Source organism: Tamandua tetradactyla, chromosome 24 (genome assembly GCF_023851605.1).
Source record: "Tamandua tetradactyla isolate mTamTet1 chromosome 24, mTamTet1.pri, whole genome shotgun sequence".
In the NCBI taxonomy this organism is placed as follows: Eukaryota; Metazoa; Chordata; class Mammalia; order Pilosa; family Myrmecophagidae; genus Tamandua; species Tamandua tetradactyla.
Genome location: NC_135350.1, coordinates 52,269,107 through 52,286,587, shown reverse-complemented (window position 1 = coordinate 52,286,587; position 17,481 = coordinate 52,269,107). Strand labels below are relative to the sequence as shown.

The following is a 17,481-nucleotide window of genomic DNA, read 5'->3' as shown; positions in this document are numbered from 1 at the left end:
ATAAAAGTTGTGAGGCATACAACTAGGTGAATGAAACTTAAGGACTATATGTTGAATGAAATATCAGGAACAAAGGACAAATATTATCATGCTTCAATCATATGAACTAACTGTAATATAAAAGATCGGTGAACAGAAGTCAAGAGCATGGGTTATGCAGTTGGGACCTGCTGTAAAGAGTCCTAGATTGTAAGCGCTTACAGCAGTCACATCTATTTACAACTTGTAAGTGTTATTTCTAAATTCTGCGATACTGCGCTCTTTGTTTATAATCTGGTCATTCCCGGAAACTTCAAGTATTTTTGTAACATCTGATACTCAAAGTTAGAGCTGAAAGATATGAAAATCAGCAGTACCCTATATAGGAACTGTTTAAAAAGTTGAAAAAGTGATCAGACTTTCAGTAGAGATATGAATGAAGCTGATCTGGATAGGGCTAAGGTAAATCAGAATACAGGGTAAAGGATAATATTGTCTATATTTTAAAACTTCTATGCGAGACCAAAGGGACAGATATTTATGTGGTGCGAAATTTATATTTTGAGTAGTGTATTTCCTAATTGAACTTGTGTGGTCAATTTAATTGAACACCATAAGTACATGGAATCTTGAATAGGGCATGAGATTTTATTGGCTTTGTCCAAGTTAATGTGATGCCCCGATATATCCCAGAGTAATTTGAGCAATGAATAAAGAAGTATTTGGAAAGTTCCCTTGGGGGACTGGAGAGAAAGGAGGAAATATTCAACTTCCCCATTTGGAGAATTCCTGATATTCTTGCAAGCCATGGGAACAACCAAATCAATAGGCCGAACCCTCAATCTTGGGGTTCACCCCGTGAAATTTATTCCTACAAAGGATAGGCTAAGCCTTCTTAAAATTCTGCCTAAAAGTCACACCCCCCAGAACCTCTTTCTTTGTTCAGATGTGGCCTCTCTCTCTGAGCCAAGTCAGCAGGTAAACTCACTGCCTTCTCCCCTACGTGGGACATGACTTCCAGGTCTAAAATCTACTTGACAACTTAGGACAGAAATCCCAGAATGAGCTGGGACTTGGCATCAAGGGAATGTGAAACCCTTCTTGACCAAGAAGGAAGAGAGAAATGAGACAAGATAAAGTTTCAGTGACTGAGAGATTTCAAACAGAGTCAAGAAGTTATCCTGGAGGTAATTCTTATGCATTATATAGATATCCCTTTTTAATTTATGGTATATTGGAGCAAAGTACCTGAAATTGCTGACTTATGTTCTAGTAGCCTTCCTTCCTGCTTAGATCCCTAAATTTTCTCTTATCCAACTTGCCAGTGGGAATTTTTATGGTCTAATTTATTTGTCAAGCCTTGGGCTGCAGTAGTTCAATGAGTTGTTAAAGAAGACAAAATGTTCTAGCTTAAAACTCAAAATTTTCTAATTCAGTGCTTCCTACCTGAAACTTCCCATTCCTTCCTCACCCTCTACCACCAATCACCACCGTCATTATAATAACTATCTTATCTAATTATTAAGCATCCGCTCAAACATGGTGATATGTTATGTGCACTGCAAAGTAAATAAAGATGAATGAATAGTAGAAATGTGTGGTTTGACTCCTAATTCATCCTCAGATGAGCAGCAAGGCTAGTTCAGCTGGCACTCTCTACTTCCTTTGGCAACAGGTCCTGTCCCCATGCTTTTGACTTCATGTTCTCAGGAAGGTGTGCCTAGAAAGTCTCTAGGTTTATAGCCACAGTTAGTTATTTAAATAGAACTGCTGCCTCAATAGGCCTCTGATACTTGTTTAACTGAAACAAAAGTCATCACTCATTACAAGTTAAGTAGACAACAGATTGTTAAGTAGACAACAGTCAGATTGATTGTTTTAGTTCCTCATTTGGGACTAGAAATATGCCTCCCAAACTGTGAAAGCTTGAACAATTAACACACACTTTTGCATACAGTGACATTTTACACGTGGAGGAGCATGGCTGTGTTACAGAGAGGATCATTTAAGGAAATTTCTTAATTTCAGTTTGATGCATTTTAACAACAGATCATTTTCCTGGGTTCCCTCCTCCTGCCCAAAAATAGAAGTCTGGTATTTCTAAGCTTCAGGTATTGTCCAAGATAATAGTGCTGCTCAGGAAAAGCTGCTGAGAGTCACCTTCTCTTCTCTCTTCTAAAGCAGAAATTGAATTTTAATTGGCCCATTTGCAGGGTGACTGGAAATGAGTCCCTCCTACTTGCACTGACTGAGCTTAGTGAGTTTAGGGCAGCTCAGTCTGTCTAGCTGGAGGCATATGGAATTATTGGTAAGCTTTGGCAACCCAGGAAAGAACAGAAACAGTGCGAAATGGCTTTTTACCCCAAATCTGAATATGATGTCCAAGTGGCCAAAGGGTTTCTATCTAGGATGTTTCTATTTGTTGCAAGGTAAGTCCAGTACTATGTGGATGAGATTCAGAAGCTCTCATTGCAGGATTCTCAACTAATGAGCCTTTAACAGGTATCTTTTTTTATGTTGTACCATATCTGCTTATAAAGTAAAATAATGATGTGTTAAGTTTAAATGTTTCACTTAATTGTCAGGAACAGTCTCGTTATCTGAGCACCTCACATGATTCAGTGTACTATTAATTTTGCTATTTGGGAGAGTTCCATCATTTTCTCTCATTTACACAGTCGTCATATTTCATATAATGTATGTAAATAGAATGGCTTTTTCTCCCATTCACATTGACAAATTATTTGTGTTGTGTACTTGATGGTTTTGCTTCCCCATTTTCCTCAGGGATTGCAGGGTAGCGGTAGCTATTTCTGTTTCTTGCTGTGAATGGGTACATACCTTACATACTGGTAGCCAAGTCCCTCTTTGTTCATATTGCTAACATTTGTATAAAGTAAGGTAACGTCTTCTCCATTCAGTTTTAAGATTATATGCAGGAGACGAAGGATTGATTATTGAGATTGCCAACTGTATATTATATAACACCATTGCAAGGAAGGTTTAAATACTTCCTTATGTTTTCCCTTATTCATAATAATTTGAATTCAGCTTTTATCCTTTTCTTACGTAATCTTGATTAGAAATTTTTGTTCAGAGTCAGGCTTAATGCCAATTCTTGCTTCTAGGGATACTTTTACTTCTTAAAAGAAAGTATGATATGGAAAAGAAGAGGTAGACGCAACAGTCTGGGGATGTTGAGAGCTCAAGCTGACTTGAATGTTTTATTATTGCAGGCATTTGTCATTATTATACTTTAAAAAGGGAGAAAGAAAATATGAATGCTTATATTATAAAATACACTCATATGGAGAGAAGGGATCATAGGGCTGGTTTTTCAAGTTTTATTTTGCATTGTTTCATTAGAAAGTGAATAAGAGAGAGCATTCTTCTGAGTTTTCTTACGTTCTCCCCCAGCAGTGTCAGGTTATGTGTGGGTGGTTGCGTTGGTTAAACTCCTTTTGAAAAATTTATTTTGGAAATATTCTAGGTAGTAACTGAGCAGGTGGAGCAAGTGCTCTTAAAATTTTCTACATTTTCAGCTGCTCTGCTGTAAAGTTTTCACTGTTCTTTTAAATTAGGTTCCATTGATATTTGGAAACTTTATTTTAATACATAATTCTTTTCCAGTATGATTATTTTAAAACATAGATTTTTTTTCTTTTTAATCATCTTTATGTTTTTTACTAAACATCATGCTTTCCATCCTTTTCTCTGTTTTCTTTTGCCTTTAATTTATTTGCAGCTTATTCTTGAAGATGAAGAGAAAGATAGTGAAATAGAGAGGAGTAAAACAACTAACAGTGCATCAGACTTACTCTGAAAGAGAATTCAGTTTCTGTAGATTTTGTGGTAGTGGGGGTAGGGGAGTATTTGCTTTTGCTTTTGCTTAATAGAATGATTTAAAAAGTATTACCATAAGGTAAGGGTTCACAAAGAAATTAAATCTTTCTTCGTTTGTCCTGAAAAATGCAATTTAATTTCTTTTTTTGACAATTTAGTGAAATTAATTGGCTTGATATTTGAAATATCTCAATTTGTATTTGGAGTCCCTTAAGACCCCTGAAGGACAATCCTCTATGAGTTTTTAATCGAAGATGAAGTGTTTCTCATGGGGATAGTGGGGTACCCTTTCTCTCTCAACCCCAGCCCATGTAGTATACTGGAGTGGCTGGTAAGAAGTCACATGCCTGTCACTGTACCCTCCAAGCTGCTCCTGACTTCCACCAGTGGGACCTCTGGGACCCTCCCCAGGCATTATCTTCTCCACTCAAAATCATTGGTAGTTTAGGAGCATGCACAGTATTTCTAGTTTTCTGCAACTGTCTGAACTTCCTCAGATCTATGTGTGTGTGCTTGTAGAAGTCTGTATGTAGAAGACAACCAGAAACTAGCATGGAAGTGATTTCTCTGGCCTAAACTCCAGGAACATATTCTAGAGCACAGAGAGGCAGTAGAGAAGAAAATTCTAAAATCATCATATCTGATACCTGATGAAATCTGCAGGAACCAGTCCCTCCTTCTTCCTCCAACAACTAAAATGGCTGCATCCAAACAGAGTTGAGAAGCAGAGACTGTTTATTGATAAGAGTTTATGCTACTCTATTCTACTCCATTCTATTGTAATTGAGTTTGTTTGAAGATCAGTGAGAGGCAATTTGAATGCTGTTGTAAACCATAAATGTTAGAGTGTTTGAGTCAAATTTGAGTTTGAGTGTTGGGGTGTGGGAAGGAGAGTCGAATATGTGGCAGAAATGGGGGCAGAGGAAATGGGAGAAAGAAGGGAATATTGAGAAAAAGAACATTTCAGTGTCATCACTCACTGGTGACTAAGTTAAAAACACCTACCCCCGTCCTTCTCTTTTGCTGTAATATGTTTGAGTGGCACTCACAAAATTTTAATGTTTAATTATTTTTTCTGAATGGAGGAAGGAAAGGAGATAAATTCAGTAGCAAAAGAGATGTTAGGCAGGTTTTTTAACTTTTTTGCAAATTTTAGGTGTTAGACTCTTATGTCTGTATGTTAGCAGACTTCATTTTTACTTATGATTCAGTTGTCAAAGCCCAAAGTCCTCGGGCAATATTATCAGGATGTGACATTTAAAAAGAACTTATCTTTCCAGAAAGGACAGTCTGTCACTGTGGGGTTATATTACCTCATGCATACCTTTCTACCCACTTAACCACTTTTGAAATACACCGATATTTGTGTAGCAATTATAAAAGCCTTGGAAAAGTTTGCTCTTGAGATTTTTTGGGAAGCCGAAAATGTCTAAGGGATGGCCTTGGGAAGTAGTCTTAGAAAAAAGAAGTTCAGAGGTGTTGTAAAGAGCTGAAGTCTTTCTCAAAAACAAAATCTTTGCCAAAGCTCTGTTGAAGAGGAATATTACACCTTTTTTGAAAGTTAATAGGATTTTTCTACTCTTATTTAAAAATAAGAGCTTTTTGTCTGCTTATAGGCTTTTTTAAATTTTGTATTTCAAAAGATGAAATTCTGAACTTCGGTCTGCTGTGAACATTTAAAAACCATATCTCAAAGTAGAGCAGTTTTTTATTGCAGAAAGAGTTCTATCAGGGTCTATGGATAAACAATGTTATGAGTTCAGCTCAGTACAGCTTGATTTGGTCATAGTTTTTCAGTTGCTGCAATTCGACCTTTTAAATGAAAAGTTACTGTTAATTCGGATTCATTTCTGTTAATAGTACCTTTTAGTCATCAGTATTAGGGGCGTAAAATTTTCCTGTAAAAAGGAAATGCATAAAGAGGTATTGTTGTTCAAGTAGGAATCGTCCATTCTTCTGTTCTAAAGAAAGTGCAATTATAATCCTCTCCAAAATTGCTTGTATGGTGGATTTGATTGTTCATACTGAGTTTGTTTCCTCTTTCAAGTATGAAAGGAGCATTTTGTAATAACTATCAAAATTACAAGTGCATTAACCCTTTGAGCCTGTTCTGCTAATTTCTGCAAATATATGTACATTTATAGACATCACTGTGTGGACATGGTAATGCATTGCACATTATTTGTAATAGCAAAAGAGATGGTGGTAATGTAGCACAACGTTGTGAACATAATTAACACTGAATTATATATTTGAATGGGTTGAAAGGGGAAGTTTTAGGTTGTATATATGTTACTAGAATAAAAATTTTAAAAACAAGGACATATAACTGTACAACACAAACACTGAGCCCGAATGTAAACTATGTACTATAGTTAATAGTGCAGTTATAAAAATGTGCCATGTTAATGCAAGGTGTTAATAATAGGGTGGTTTATGGGAATCCTGTATTTTATGCATGATTTTTCTGGAAACCTGTTAGTTTCTCTAATAAAAAATTTAAAAAACTGGAAACCAAACACTTATAAAAAGGATCTGGTTAAATAAATATAATTATGTGCACACAATGGACTAGTAGACAGCTAAAAGAAAATAAAAAGTATGAGGAAGATCTGAAAGTACTGATATAGAAAGGTCTCCAGTATGAATTGCTAAGTATTGAAAAACCACATACAGAACATTGCATTTAGTTCCTTATGTAAAAAGGGTGAAATGAGACCATATATTCCTATTTGCTTGTGTTTACATAACAAAGCACTTTTAGAAAAGATGCACAACAAAATTAACAACAGTGGTTAGCTGTAGAGGGCAAGATGAATGTATGGTTTAATTACCTATTCAGAAAAAATATGGGTAATATATTAAGATTTGATAAAATTTGGTGATGAATACAGTGGTGTTCTTTATATTAATCTGAATACTTAAAATATGCTTTTAGTATTTCAAAGCTCTCTTTCTCTCCGTCTCTCTCTTTTTTGTCTTTCTCTCCCTGTCTCTCTCTCTCTTTCTCTCTCCCTCTGTCTCCTTCTTTCTCACTCTTTTCTTTCATTTTTTCTGATTCTTCTCTCTCCCTTTCTTTCTCTCTTCTCTATTTCTCTTTCTCTCTCTCTTTCTCTCCAACATCCTTTTCTTTTCGTGACCATAGGGTTGATTAGAACCTTGCAGTGATGAATTTTGTCTTTTATTATAGGATTGTGCTCTCAGCAGATAAGAGATGGTTGGGTATTTGGGTTAGTAGGTGGATTAGGAACTAAACTGATGAGTGGTTATATGTTAGTTTATAAAATCTGCATTAACTTCATTTAACCAAGCCTTTTTGGTGTTTTCGACCTGATCTAGGCATTTTAAAGAAGATATTTGCTAAATATTACTAAATTCCACTTACATTTAATTATAATTCTTATTTGTTAGTGCTGTTCTTATACATATGACTCATGTTGATAACTGGCATAGTTTTATGCTGGTGTACCTAAAATACCAAAGAACAGCATCAACAAAAAACTCAACTCTCAGCTCTTAGACGTTTTCATTTTCCAAGTTGTGGTTGTCACCTTCTCCATCTATTCAAAGTCTTTCAATCCTTCAAGGTCACCTGAAGTCCCAACTCTACTACCAAATCATCTGGTTAACTTTAGACTCCATTCTTGATCTCACCAGTTGCATGTACGCTTTTTGGTGCTGATACAAAAATTCCTCCTAAGCCTATGAGGCCCAAAATGATATGACACTTTTTATACCATCAGTTCTTCATTCCCTAGGTACCTGCCACATTCTCTGTTCAGTTCCTTGAAAACACTAAACTCATTTTTCTCCTCTAGGTCTCTACATTTATTGTTCCTTCTTTGCTAACCACTCTTTCCCTAGCTCATTGCATGGTTGATTCTTGCTCATCATTTGGGTATCAGCTCTAATATTACCCTCTAAAAGAGTTTGTACCTCACCATTTTACCTCAAGTAGGGCTCTCTATCATCCTTTCACATTACCCTGTGTTATTTCCTGCAGAGCCCTTATAATTATATATGAAAGTATCTTGTTTGTTTATGGTCTGTCTCTACTCTACCTTTTCCACCATCACTGGACACCTCTCCCTGCCTAGAAATGAAGGGTAGGGTTCTAGAGACAGATGTCTGAATTTTAACAGACGTACATTAGCTTTGTGGCTGGGGACAAATTGCTAGTATCTTTATTTCATTTTCCTCATTAATAATCCCTTATTAAAAAGTAGTAAAATGTTGTGAGAAAATACACATTCAATGCCTAGAATGGTGCTTTGCACTCAGTAGTTGGTCAAATGTTTTTTGAATGAATGAAAATAGTAGTCTGATTCTGTTCAACACTTTGTCTTGCATCTAAACCTTGCTAATACGATTATAAACTCAAGGCCTTCTGTGACCTCCCCCAGCTCCAAATGTAGTTTAGCAGGGTGACAGTCACGTAGTAGGTGGTCAGTAAATGCTACTTGAAATACCTGAACTGCTTATTGTAGATTTCTCAGAAACATGCTTTGCATTCCTGAATCTCACTGTGTTAGGGCAAAATCATTGCAGAAGGACATTGTGTCACTTGCTAATTCCAGTTTCATCAGCCTACCCATCCCACAGAGTTAAGCTTCCTTGTTTGTGGTTAGGAATGCAACAAAAGGGCTTTGTTTGAGTCACACCCACGCACAAAACTTAGTTTGCTCATTTTAAAATTAAATTGTCTTATGACTTTTATTGATAAGTTCATGATATAATGAACTTTAGGAAAATATTTATCTTCTTAAAGATCAAAGTGATCCCAAAATGTAAAAGCATGCTGTGCTCTTTAGGAATGCTTATTAAATTACTTGCATCACTGAAAAAGTCAGTAAGCAGCTGTTTGACTTTTTTGGTTATCCAAGGTATTCACAATGAAATACATATATAAAGTGGGAGGCTATTTTTAAAATAATTTTTGTTATAATAGTAAAACATGCACATCGCACAAAATTAGAACGATGTAAAAGGAAATACAGTGAAAAGTAAGTTCTCCCCAGAAGCAGTCACTGTTTCTAGTTTATGTATCCTTCCAGAAATAGCCTTTATATGAATAAACATGTATGTGATTATATGTTTTCCTCATATACTGTAGCATGCCATACTCATAGTTGTGCATCTTACTATTGCCACTTAATATATTTTGGAGATATTTCCATATCTGTTTGTAGAGCTGCCTCATTCTTTGTAGTAGTTGAATACTGTTCTTTTCTCTGGATGCACTACTTTGGACTTAACTAGTTTGCTACTTACTGGTGGGTATTTAAGTTGTTTTTCAATCTTTTGATGTATTTGTTTTAAGGATTTTTTTTGCCAGATACTTCCAAACCATTCTTCATTCAGATTGTATTATTTGCAGTCCCATTAGCAAGATATGAAATGTTCATTTTATTTGTAGCCTTTTACATTTCTCTTTTTCCTCATTTTATCACTTAATCCCTATATATATGTACAATATGGAAGAATCTTATAAAAACAAAGATTCATCTCCGAAACCTTCTCTTGTCCTATGTTCTGTGGCAAACAAACAAACAAACAAACATATGTATGTGTTTTGTACTAAGATCTTTTGATTTATTTATTTCAAAATCATCATGTTCTTCTGTGACAAAACCAGATATCCTAACCAGGGCAAATAAATGGTTACCTCTCCAATCTCCTCCAAAGAGAAAATTCCCTAAGTTGGGTTTCTTGTCCTGGCACTGCAAGTCTGGGGCTTACTTTGCAAAGCATTTACATTATCTTTCCAATAGAGATTACTTCATTTGGTCTCCTGTCCTTGAGTGCAGAGACCATATCTTGATCATTAATTCTTTTAAATATCCCTGATAAGTTTCAAGGCTTCTGATCCTCATTGTATCATATCCCCTGAGCACCTAACCTACTACATCAATCCTCTCGCTTTTACCACCTCTTCTAGACTTTATAATTAAAATAGGGACATTAAGTGTGACGTCCCTCAACTTTTAACCCACCCACCCTCTTCTCCACCAGTAGCATCGACATCTTAGCTCCTTTCTTCTCTTCTTGATGGCACTGCCTTTACTCATACCTAAGGTTTATCCCCTCCACCTGAGCTCTAGAATCTCATGAGGAATTCTGCCTTCCTCATGAGTCTTGAAGTGTGGAAGACTCTTTATCCTGTATTCTTAGCTGTACTTTTGTATACTGTCTTTCATATAAACTTACTCAAATTTCTCATTGTTTAAAACAAGAACAAAAGTTTTTCACTCCCTGGCTTCTTCCATTCATCTAGTTACTACCCTTTTTCTCCTCTTTAGAACAAAATATTTGAAAGAATTGGCTGTCCTTGCTGTCTTCATTTTCTCTCTCGTTACCGACCACATTTCCTCCCCACCATGACCGGACTTCTGCCCCCATCAATCCATTGTAAAGGCTTTGTAGTTGCCAGATCCGGTGGACAGGGATCTACCCTCTTCAAACCAACCTCTGTGGCAATTGGAGTGGTTGACGGTTTCCTCTTCCTTGTTCTCCTCCCTAGAATTCTGTGAAACTACCATTGGATAGGAGATTTCCTCCTACTTCTCTGGAAACATTTTCTTGGGCTTTTTCCACATTCCTTCTCCTCTGTTTGCCCCCTAAACTATGGTATTTCTCAGAGACCCATCCTTAAACTGCCTTCTTTGTCTCTCTGTGCTACTCTCCAAGCAACTTGTCTTCTCCCAAAGGCTATATGTTTTATGACTCCTAAGTAGCCTCTGACCCAGACTTCAAATCCTCCAGTCTCTTCTGCCTAACATTCATTTCCATGGAAATCCTCATGGACACCTCCCATTCACCATGCCCCAGAATGAGCCATCAACTTGCCTTTTCTATTTCCCTCTTTCCCTCCGTTCCTCACTCCCTCTATCTAATAGTTCTTAATACAGGTTGTGAAATTACCATTCTCGTTCAAGCTAAAAGCATAAAGGCCAACCTTCTTCCTTGACTCTTCTCTCTTCTTCACTCCCTACCTACATCCAACTGGTCACTTAGGCTAAGGATCCTGCCTTCTCAGTGGCCCTAAGATCTGCCATCTCTTTAACTTCATTGCCGCCACCTTAGTGCCAGGCATGTATCATCTCTTACCCTGACCAGTACTTTGGCCTCCAGTCTTACCTCTCAAGTTTATTCTCCCTACAATTATTGGCAACATCTTTCTAAAGCTTAACTTTGAACATGTCACTCCCTGGCTAAGGTTCTTTGGTGGCTTCCAATTCCACAGGATATTGTTCAAGCTCCTTAGTGTGGCACAGTCATTCCTTCTGAAATCTGGCTCCCCTTACTGAGACCTAGCCCTTCATCTACTGCTCTTCTCCATTTTCATCATCTTTTCTCCAGCTCCTTTGAGTTGCTTATGCCATGTTCTTGTACATTTCCATACCTTTTTCTTGCTGTTCCTTCAGCCTAAATACCCTTCCCTTCCTTTTCCGTCTGTCTTCCATCTGGAGAAATCTTTCACGATTTGGTTAAAAATTAAGTCTTCTTGATCTAACCTCGCAGTATTAGCAACTCACTCCTCTGTGTTTCCCAAGCAACTTGTCTCTATTTTGGAACTCATCACATATTACAGTGGTTTACTTGGCCTTCTCTTCTACTGTATTGTGAATTATTGGGTCATGATCCCATCTTATAACTCTGAATCTCTCTGCGACATAGTGACTGGCAGACAAAAAGTTTGTATAAATATCCCCAGAATGAATGGGAAGGAAACCAAGCAGAGGTCTGGATAATGAAGTCTTGCTTTTGTCTTCATAGCACAAAGGGGAATTTTCTTTAAGTTGGGTGAAACAATCCCATTTGTTTTCTATTCATTGTTCTATGCATAGCCTCCTTTCATATTTCTATGTCTGATTCAGAATTTTCAGCAAGGTAGTTGATCAGTCATGAAGGAGGCAGGCCTCCTGATATTAAGTCCTGGTAGCTTTATTGTACTTCATGACTCCTATCTCCTTTGGAATCTCAGATGAGAGGGCTTCTCTGGAGCCCCTGAAGTTATTACACCTCATCTCCTGGAAAGGAAAGGAATCTCTTTCTCTGGAGCCTGTGGAATTTACCATGGCCTGTTCACTTTCTTTGGATGAAAAAAGCTTCTCGGTACCAGTTTTTTCAGTTAGGTGTGGGTGGATACTGTTGGGGAATAAAGCTCCTAAAAATACACTCCAGTGGTGCCAGGCCGAGTTCACTCTCCAGTGGCATCCATCAGGTCCTGAGAGTCGGTGGCCAGGCCCAGGGCTAACGTCCTCCCACTGACAGGGCTCCAACCACTGCTCACTAGGGGCCAGCAGGTGGGGGCAGGAAGATATGTAGTTTATTCTTTCTCCTTTTGTATTTTGGGCACATTGGCGTCTAAAATATGTATGTGAAATGTCTCCAGGTACTTCCTGAAAAAGAGGCTTTAGTTTTCATTAAGGTCTGGATGTTTTGTTGTGTGATTATCCAGTAGCATTTATTGGGTATCTGAAATCAAATGTAACTGGGTTTCCCCCTCACTCCTACTGAGGACCTTGGCTACCAGGAAGGATTTCTGATCACTGGATAAAGCTGAGTGATAAGGCAGGAATCGAAGGCGGTGAGGAACTGAGATTCAAGGGAGGTAGCCTAGCTTCAAGGAACTGCTTGAAGAGGCAGCAGCCTCATTTCTGGGGAGGTTGGTGTCCAAAATCAGAGTGGGACCAGCAGCAAGAATGCCAGACTGCCGAGATGCTGAGCCATTAACCTAGAGCTCCCTGATTGCCCCCTCTGAGGAAGGGGTTAGTTCACGTTTGGGGTGGTGCTGAACCCAAACCTGTGGGGGTTATATGAAACCTGTTATGAGTGTTAGAGAGTTATGGTGGTAAAGAGCCAAGCAAGTTATGCTAGGTCTTGTGGTCTCTAATCATGAGACTTTCAGCTGGGTCATAAGAATAAAGGAAATAAAAATAGAAGAAGATTGCTAGGTTAAAATAATAATAATAATGATAGAATTACAAAAACTAACTTATGAAGTAAAACTTGCCAAAACAATCAACTTGAATTGCTGAAGCTTCTAGATCTGATTACCAATTTACATGAAACATAGGGCATAGAGAACATCATGGGAACGTAATCACAAAATCTGGAGTATGGGAAACAACATGGGACAAAGCCCCAGGTTAAAAAAAAAAAAGAAGAAGGGAAATGGCTGCATGGGTGGTTCAGTAGTCAAATGCTCGCCTTAAATGCGGGAGACCTGGATTCGATTCCCAGACCATGCATCAAAAAAAAAAAAAGAATAAAGGAAATAATGTATATGAATATGCTTTGTAAATGTAAAAGCTTGAAGCATGTATTAGCTGCTGTTTTTGGTCTCTTAATTTTGCATCCTACTTCCTTTCTCTAACCCAAAGCCCCGCTATTAGTTTTTTTTTTTCAGTTTCCAGGTGGGTGAGGTCTATTCCTTCCTGGCCTATGTACACTTCCCGACTTCAGGAAACAGCACTGGTCTGGCAGCTCCCTTCCTCATCAGGGTCCTAAACCACCCTCTGCTCTAGTTACTGACTCTTGATAGCTTTCTGGAAAGCACAGAGCTGGACAACTCATCCCCACCAGTAAATAATTCCTGCCCATTTCCCTCTGTTCTGTTGTTTGCCTTCTGCTTCTTCTCCCTTTTCTTTCCCTTCCTTTTAGATATCTCTAATTGATTTATCTCACTAGCCTCTTTAGTAATAAGTGAATGATGAAAATGATACTTAACATTTATTCAGTTCTTACTACATGCCAGCTAAAATTAATCACAGTTTTACTCTCACAGAAAAACCTATGAATAGATTGTGCTATAATCTGCCTTTTACAGATGAGAAAACTCAGAGTGGTTAAGAAACTTACCATAAATCCCAAAGCTAAAAACTGGTGGTATCAGAATTAGAACCTAGATTTGCCTTTTGTCACATTACAACCTCTAATGGTGCCCAGAGTTTTGAAGAGATTTCAGCTTTTCTCACTTTTCCCATCTATCCATTCCAGCCAATAGTCCATCTGGCCATAGCCAGATTCAATAAATACTTACAAATATTTCAATAAATTCTTACAAATTCAATAAATACTTACAAATATTTATTGGCTGCTAAAAAATCTTTGTTCACCTCTTGGCTTCACACCAGACTATTTCCCTATCACCATAACCTTCAGCGAGCCAAAATACATGTATTTGTTGGAAATCATTATCTGTCTAGGGAAGCCCTTAAGTGTCTCTCTTATACATTTCTGTAGTTACTTCAGATTAAACTGAGGTTAACCTAGCCTCTTTTATTAAATGCTTCATTTTTTAGATGAGCAGACAACGGCTTAGGGAGGGGAAGAAATTTATATAGGGTCATACAGCACATTAATAACAAAGCCAGAGCAAGAACCAGAGTCTTTTGACAGATGCCTGGTTGTTTTATTCTGGTATACTTATTGGTATCACGGGAATGATTTTTCATATGTAGTACAAAAGCTAATTTTTGTTTATTTTTTTGTTTTTGCTTAGGCAGACTCCAGGAATAGAACCCAGGTCTCCAGCATTAATCTATTTTTCATAGAGAAAGGATGAAGTTTGGCTTCAGGGCCAAGTTCAATGAATAGGAATGACATACAGGTTTTATCTGCACCATACCAAAGTAGATTCCTGGATCCCAAAAAGTGTTTCTTCTGAACTGAAGAAATATTCCCATACAGTCCTACAGTTCAAAGAATTTTTAGCATGAAATGCTTGGTAGCTCACTTCACTCTTTTGCCAAAAATAAAGCACAGCAAATTATCTCCCAACTCTGACCTTCTATAGTAGTACAATCTTCCTTACCATATTCATTCTTTGTTATTGCAGTCTGCAAGCACACCCACTTTTTCCCTTGGCTTTGTCAGTTCTTTGTGTTATAAGGGCAGGATGTTTACCAGTTGAAGTCATTGACTTGCAAAATGACAATCTATTTTGGAGAACATTTTCTTGACTAGACTTGTAGCTCACAGCAGTACCAACGCTGAAGTGGCTGCTAATTTTGATGCAGTTCTTATGAAGAAATTAAAATAACATTACTTATCCAGCATCAGGGTAAGCCAGAGAACTTCAGAGTCCCCAGAAAGCCTTTTTACCGTATACCCACGCAAAGTCCCTTGGGAGGTGGAAGGAATTATTGTTCCTTTATTTGTTTATTTTTTTCATTATTTTTCATTGTGGTTTTGTTTTATTGTGAAATATAATATACACACAAAAAAAGCAATAAGTTTCTAAGTACATTTTAACAAATAGTTATAGAACAGATTTTAAAGTTTGGTATGGATAACACACTTATGTGTGTGTATATTTAGATACAGAGATAGATATAAAACATAAAATTTGTTGCTGAATTTGTTTATTCTAGATATTTCATGTAAGTAAAATGTCCTTTTGTGTCTGGCTTATCTCACATCTCATTTAGCATAATGTCTTCAGGGTTCATCCATGTTGTCACATGTATCAGAACTTCATTCCTTTTTGTGGCTGAATAGTATTCCATTCCATGTTTATAACACATTTTGTTCCTTCATCTGTAGATGGATATTAGAGTTGCTTCCACCCTTTGGCTATTATGAATATTGCTGCTATGGATATTGATGTATAAGTATCTATCTAAATCCCTACTTTCAGTTCTTTGGGGTATATAACCAAGAGTGGAACCATTTTTTTTTTTATATGGATGAATAGAAGCCAAGAAAGACCAAGGCAACTCATGTGCTTTATAAAGCATAAAATGTAAACATTTAGGAAATCTAAGTGAAAGTTATATGGGAATTCTTTCTAGTAACTTTGCAACATTTTTAACATAAGTCTGCAGTTAATCCAAAGAGAAAGTAAAATAAAGATATTAATAAAGCAGAGATAGCAATAGTTAATAAGAAAAATAGCCAGTAAAATCTGCTTTCCAGTATTGACTTGTTTGCTTTTTGATCTCGAGGATATACGAGTCTCAGCGTCCAAATCCATAAATCATATTAGCGTAGACACTCAGGTGTGATGCTGCTAATGTCAGGGGTTTTCCCTCTTTGTGTCTCCAAAGGCGCAGCGACCCTGCAGGCCGACCTCACTCTTGGCATTCAACCAAATTTGGGGAGAACCAACCTGATGCCAGCATGATGCAGATATCTCAGGGCACCGTTGGCACTCCTTGGCACCAAAGCTACCATTCCAGGTAAGTGGCTGCAGCTGAGACTGAGAAGTTTATTTGTTTCAAATATTATGTTCCTAGAAAAGAATATTTTCTAATTGGGTGTCTTCTGAAACTCACCAGGAGTAGAATTAAATCTCTCTGTACACTACCTTCCTCGTTCTCTCAAAACTCCTAATGTGGGTATGAGGCCTCTTCAGATGATCTGCAGACCCTGGGCCAGCTCAGTGTTATGGAAGGTCAGAATTCTTCCAAGCACTGGCTGCTCATTTAAAATATGTATGAGGCCCAGTGATTCTCAGACATTTCTCAGTTACAGATGATAGAACTATATTAGAAACATTGACAAACTTCTTCTTGCCCTTTTTGCTTTAGTGAAAATGTCTGTTTTTAATCTGAATTGTTATAGACATGCATTTGTACTCTCCACTTGGTTTTTCTCATTCTGTTAAGGCCAGTTATCCTGCTTAGTTCCCACAACAGCAACAGTTAACACATAGAGGACTGTTCAATGTATATGTTATCTCATGTAATCTTTAATATTGTTCTTCAAAACAGATATAGTATTATTAACCCTAATTTACAGAACAGGAAATTGAAGCTTGGAAAAATAATTTGTCCAAGGTCAAACAGCTGATCAATACCTGGTTCAAGATTCAAATACAAACAGGGCTTCGGAGCCTTTGCTTGTAACCACTAGGCTCTACTTCGGCATTTCCAGTCATTATCCTTTCGGTCACAGTTCAGGCAGAAAAAAGCAGGTAACGTGAGTGTTATGAGAGAAGGGATTTATTATAGAAATCAGACTTTGCACAATTTTCCCTTTTGGGGAAAAGGAGGAGTTGGAAAATGGGAGAAGATCACTCACAAGTCCTGAAGTTTTGCAGTCTATGGACCAGAAGGAGCTTGCAGGGGAATCTGAAAAGCCAGTTGAGCTACCGAAGTGAGACCGTGAAGAGAGAGCTCTCAGAAAGATTCATGGGTGGTTTCATTCTCCATAGGTCTGCAGCATGTATCTGGTGATGGGACTGGGGCCGCCATTAGTCAACAGGATCAGCTATCAGGAAGAAAAGATAGATAGATGCACAGCAAAAGAAGGAAGGAAGGAAAAGTTAGTGTCTCTCAGGCATCTCTCAATCTGTCCATTACCACATCTGTCCATCAAAAGACCTTCAGTCCTCATTTCAGGCGTCCCCTCTTAAGTAATTTCTGCCTAGTTTATTGTTCATTTAATCTCAGTTTAGTGACCTTTTAAAACTTGGCATTGTAAATAAAAACAACTTGGAAAAAGTTTTCTAAAATAGAATTAACAAAGTATTGTATTTATTCCTGAGTTGAAAACTGGAAAAAGGCTATTTGGGGTAAATATTCTGAGTGGGGTTTTTAGGATGTCTCCAAGCTCCCTAGAGTCAAGGAGTACCAGCAGTATTAATTACTCTGTAAAGAGGACTCCCTTAGTTGGATCTGAGCCCTTGTGTTTGTATTTTTAATTCTCTTA

The 17,481-nt window shown here is 37.5% G+C and overlaps 1 protein-coding gene across 9 annotated transcripts in view; it reads left to right on the top strand.

Annotated features, from left to right (window-relative positions):
* The window catches only part of SHROOM3 (shroom family member 3), a 197,804-nt gene that overhangs the window by 127,747 nt on the left and 52,576 nt on the right, over positions 1-17,481 (top strand). For 8 of the 9 annotated variants that reach the window (XM_077143094.1, XM_077143092.1, XM_077143090.1 and 5 more), the window contains one exon: positions 15,876-16,007. In XM_077143094.1, coding sequence (XP_076999209.1) covers positions 15,949-16,007 — 59 coding nt within the window. In that variant the 5' untranslated portion in view covers positions 15,876-15,948. Of the gene's footprint in view, positions 1-1,891; positions 2,409-15,875; positions 16,008-17,481 lie in introns of those variants that run through there. The other variant, XM_077143093.1, reaches the window with a different exon arrangement.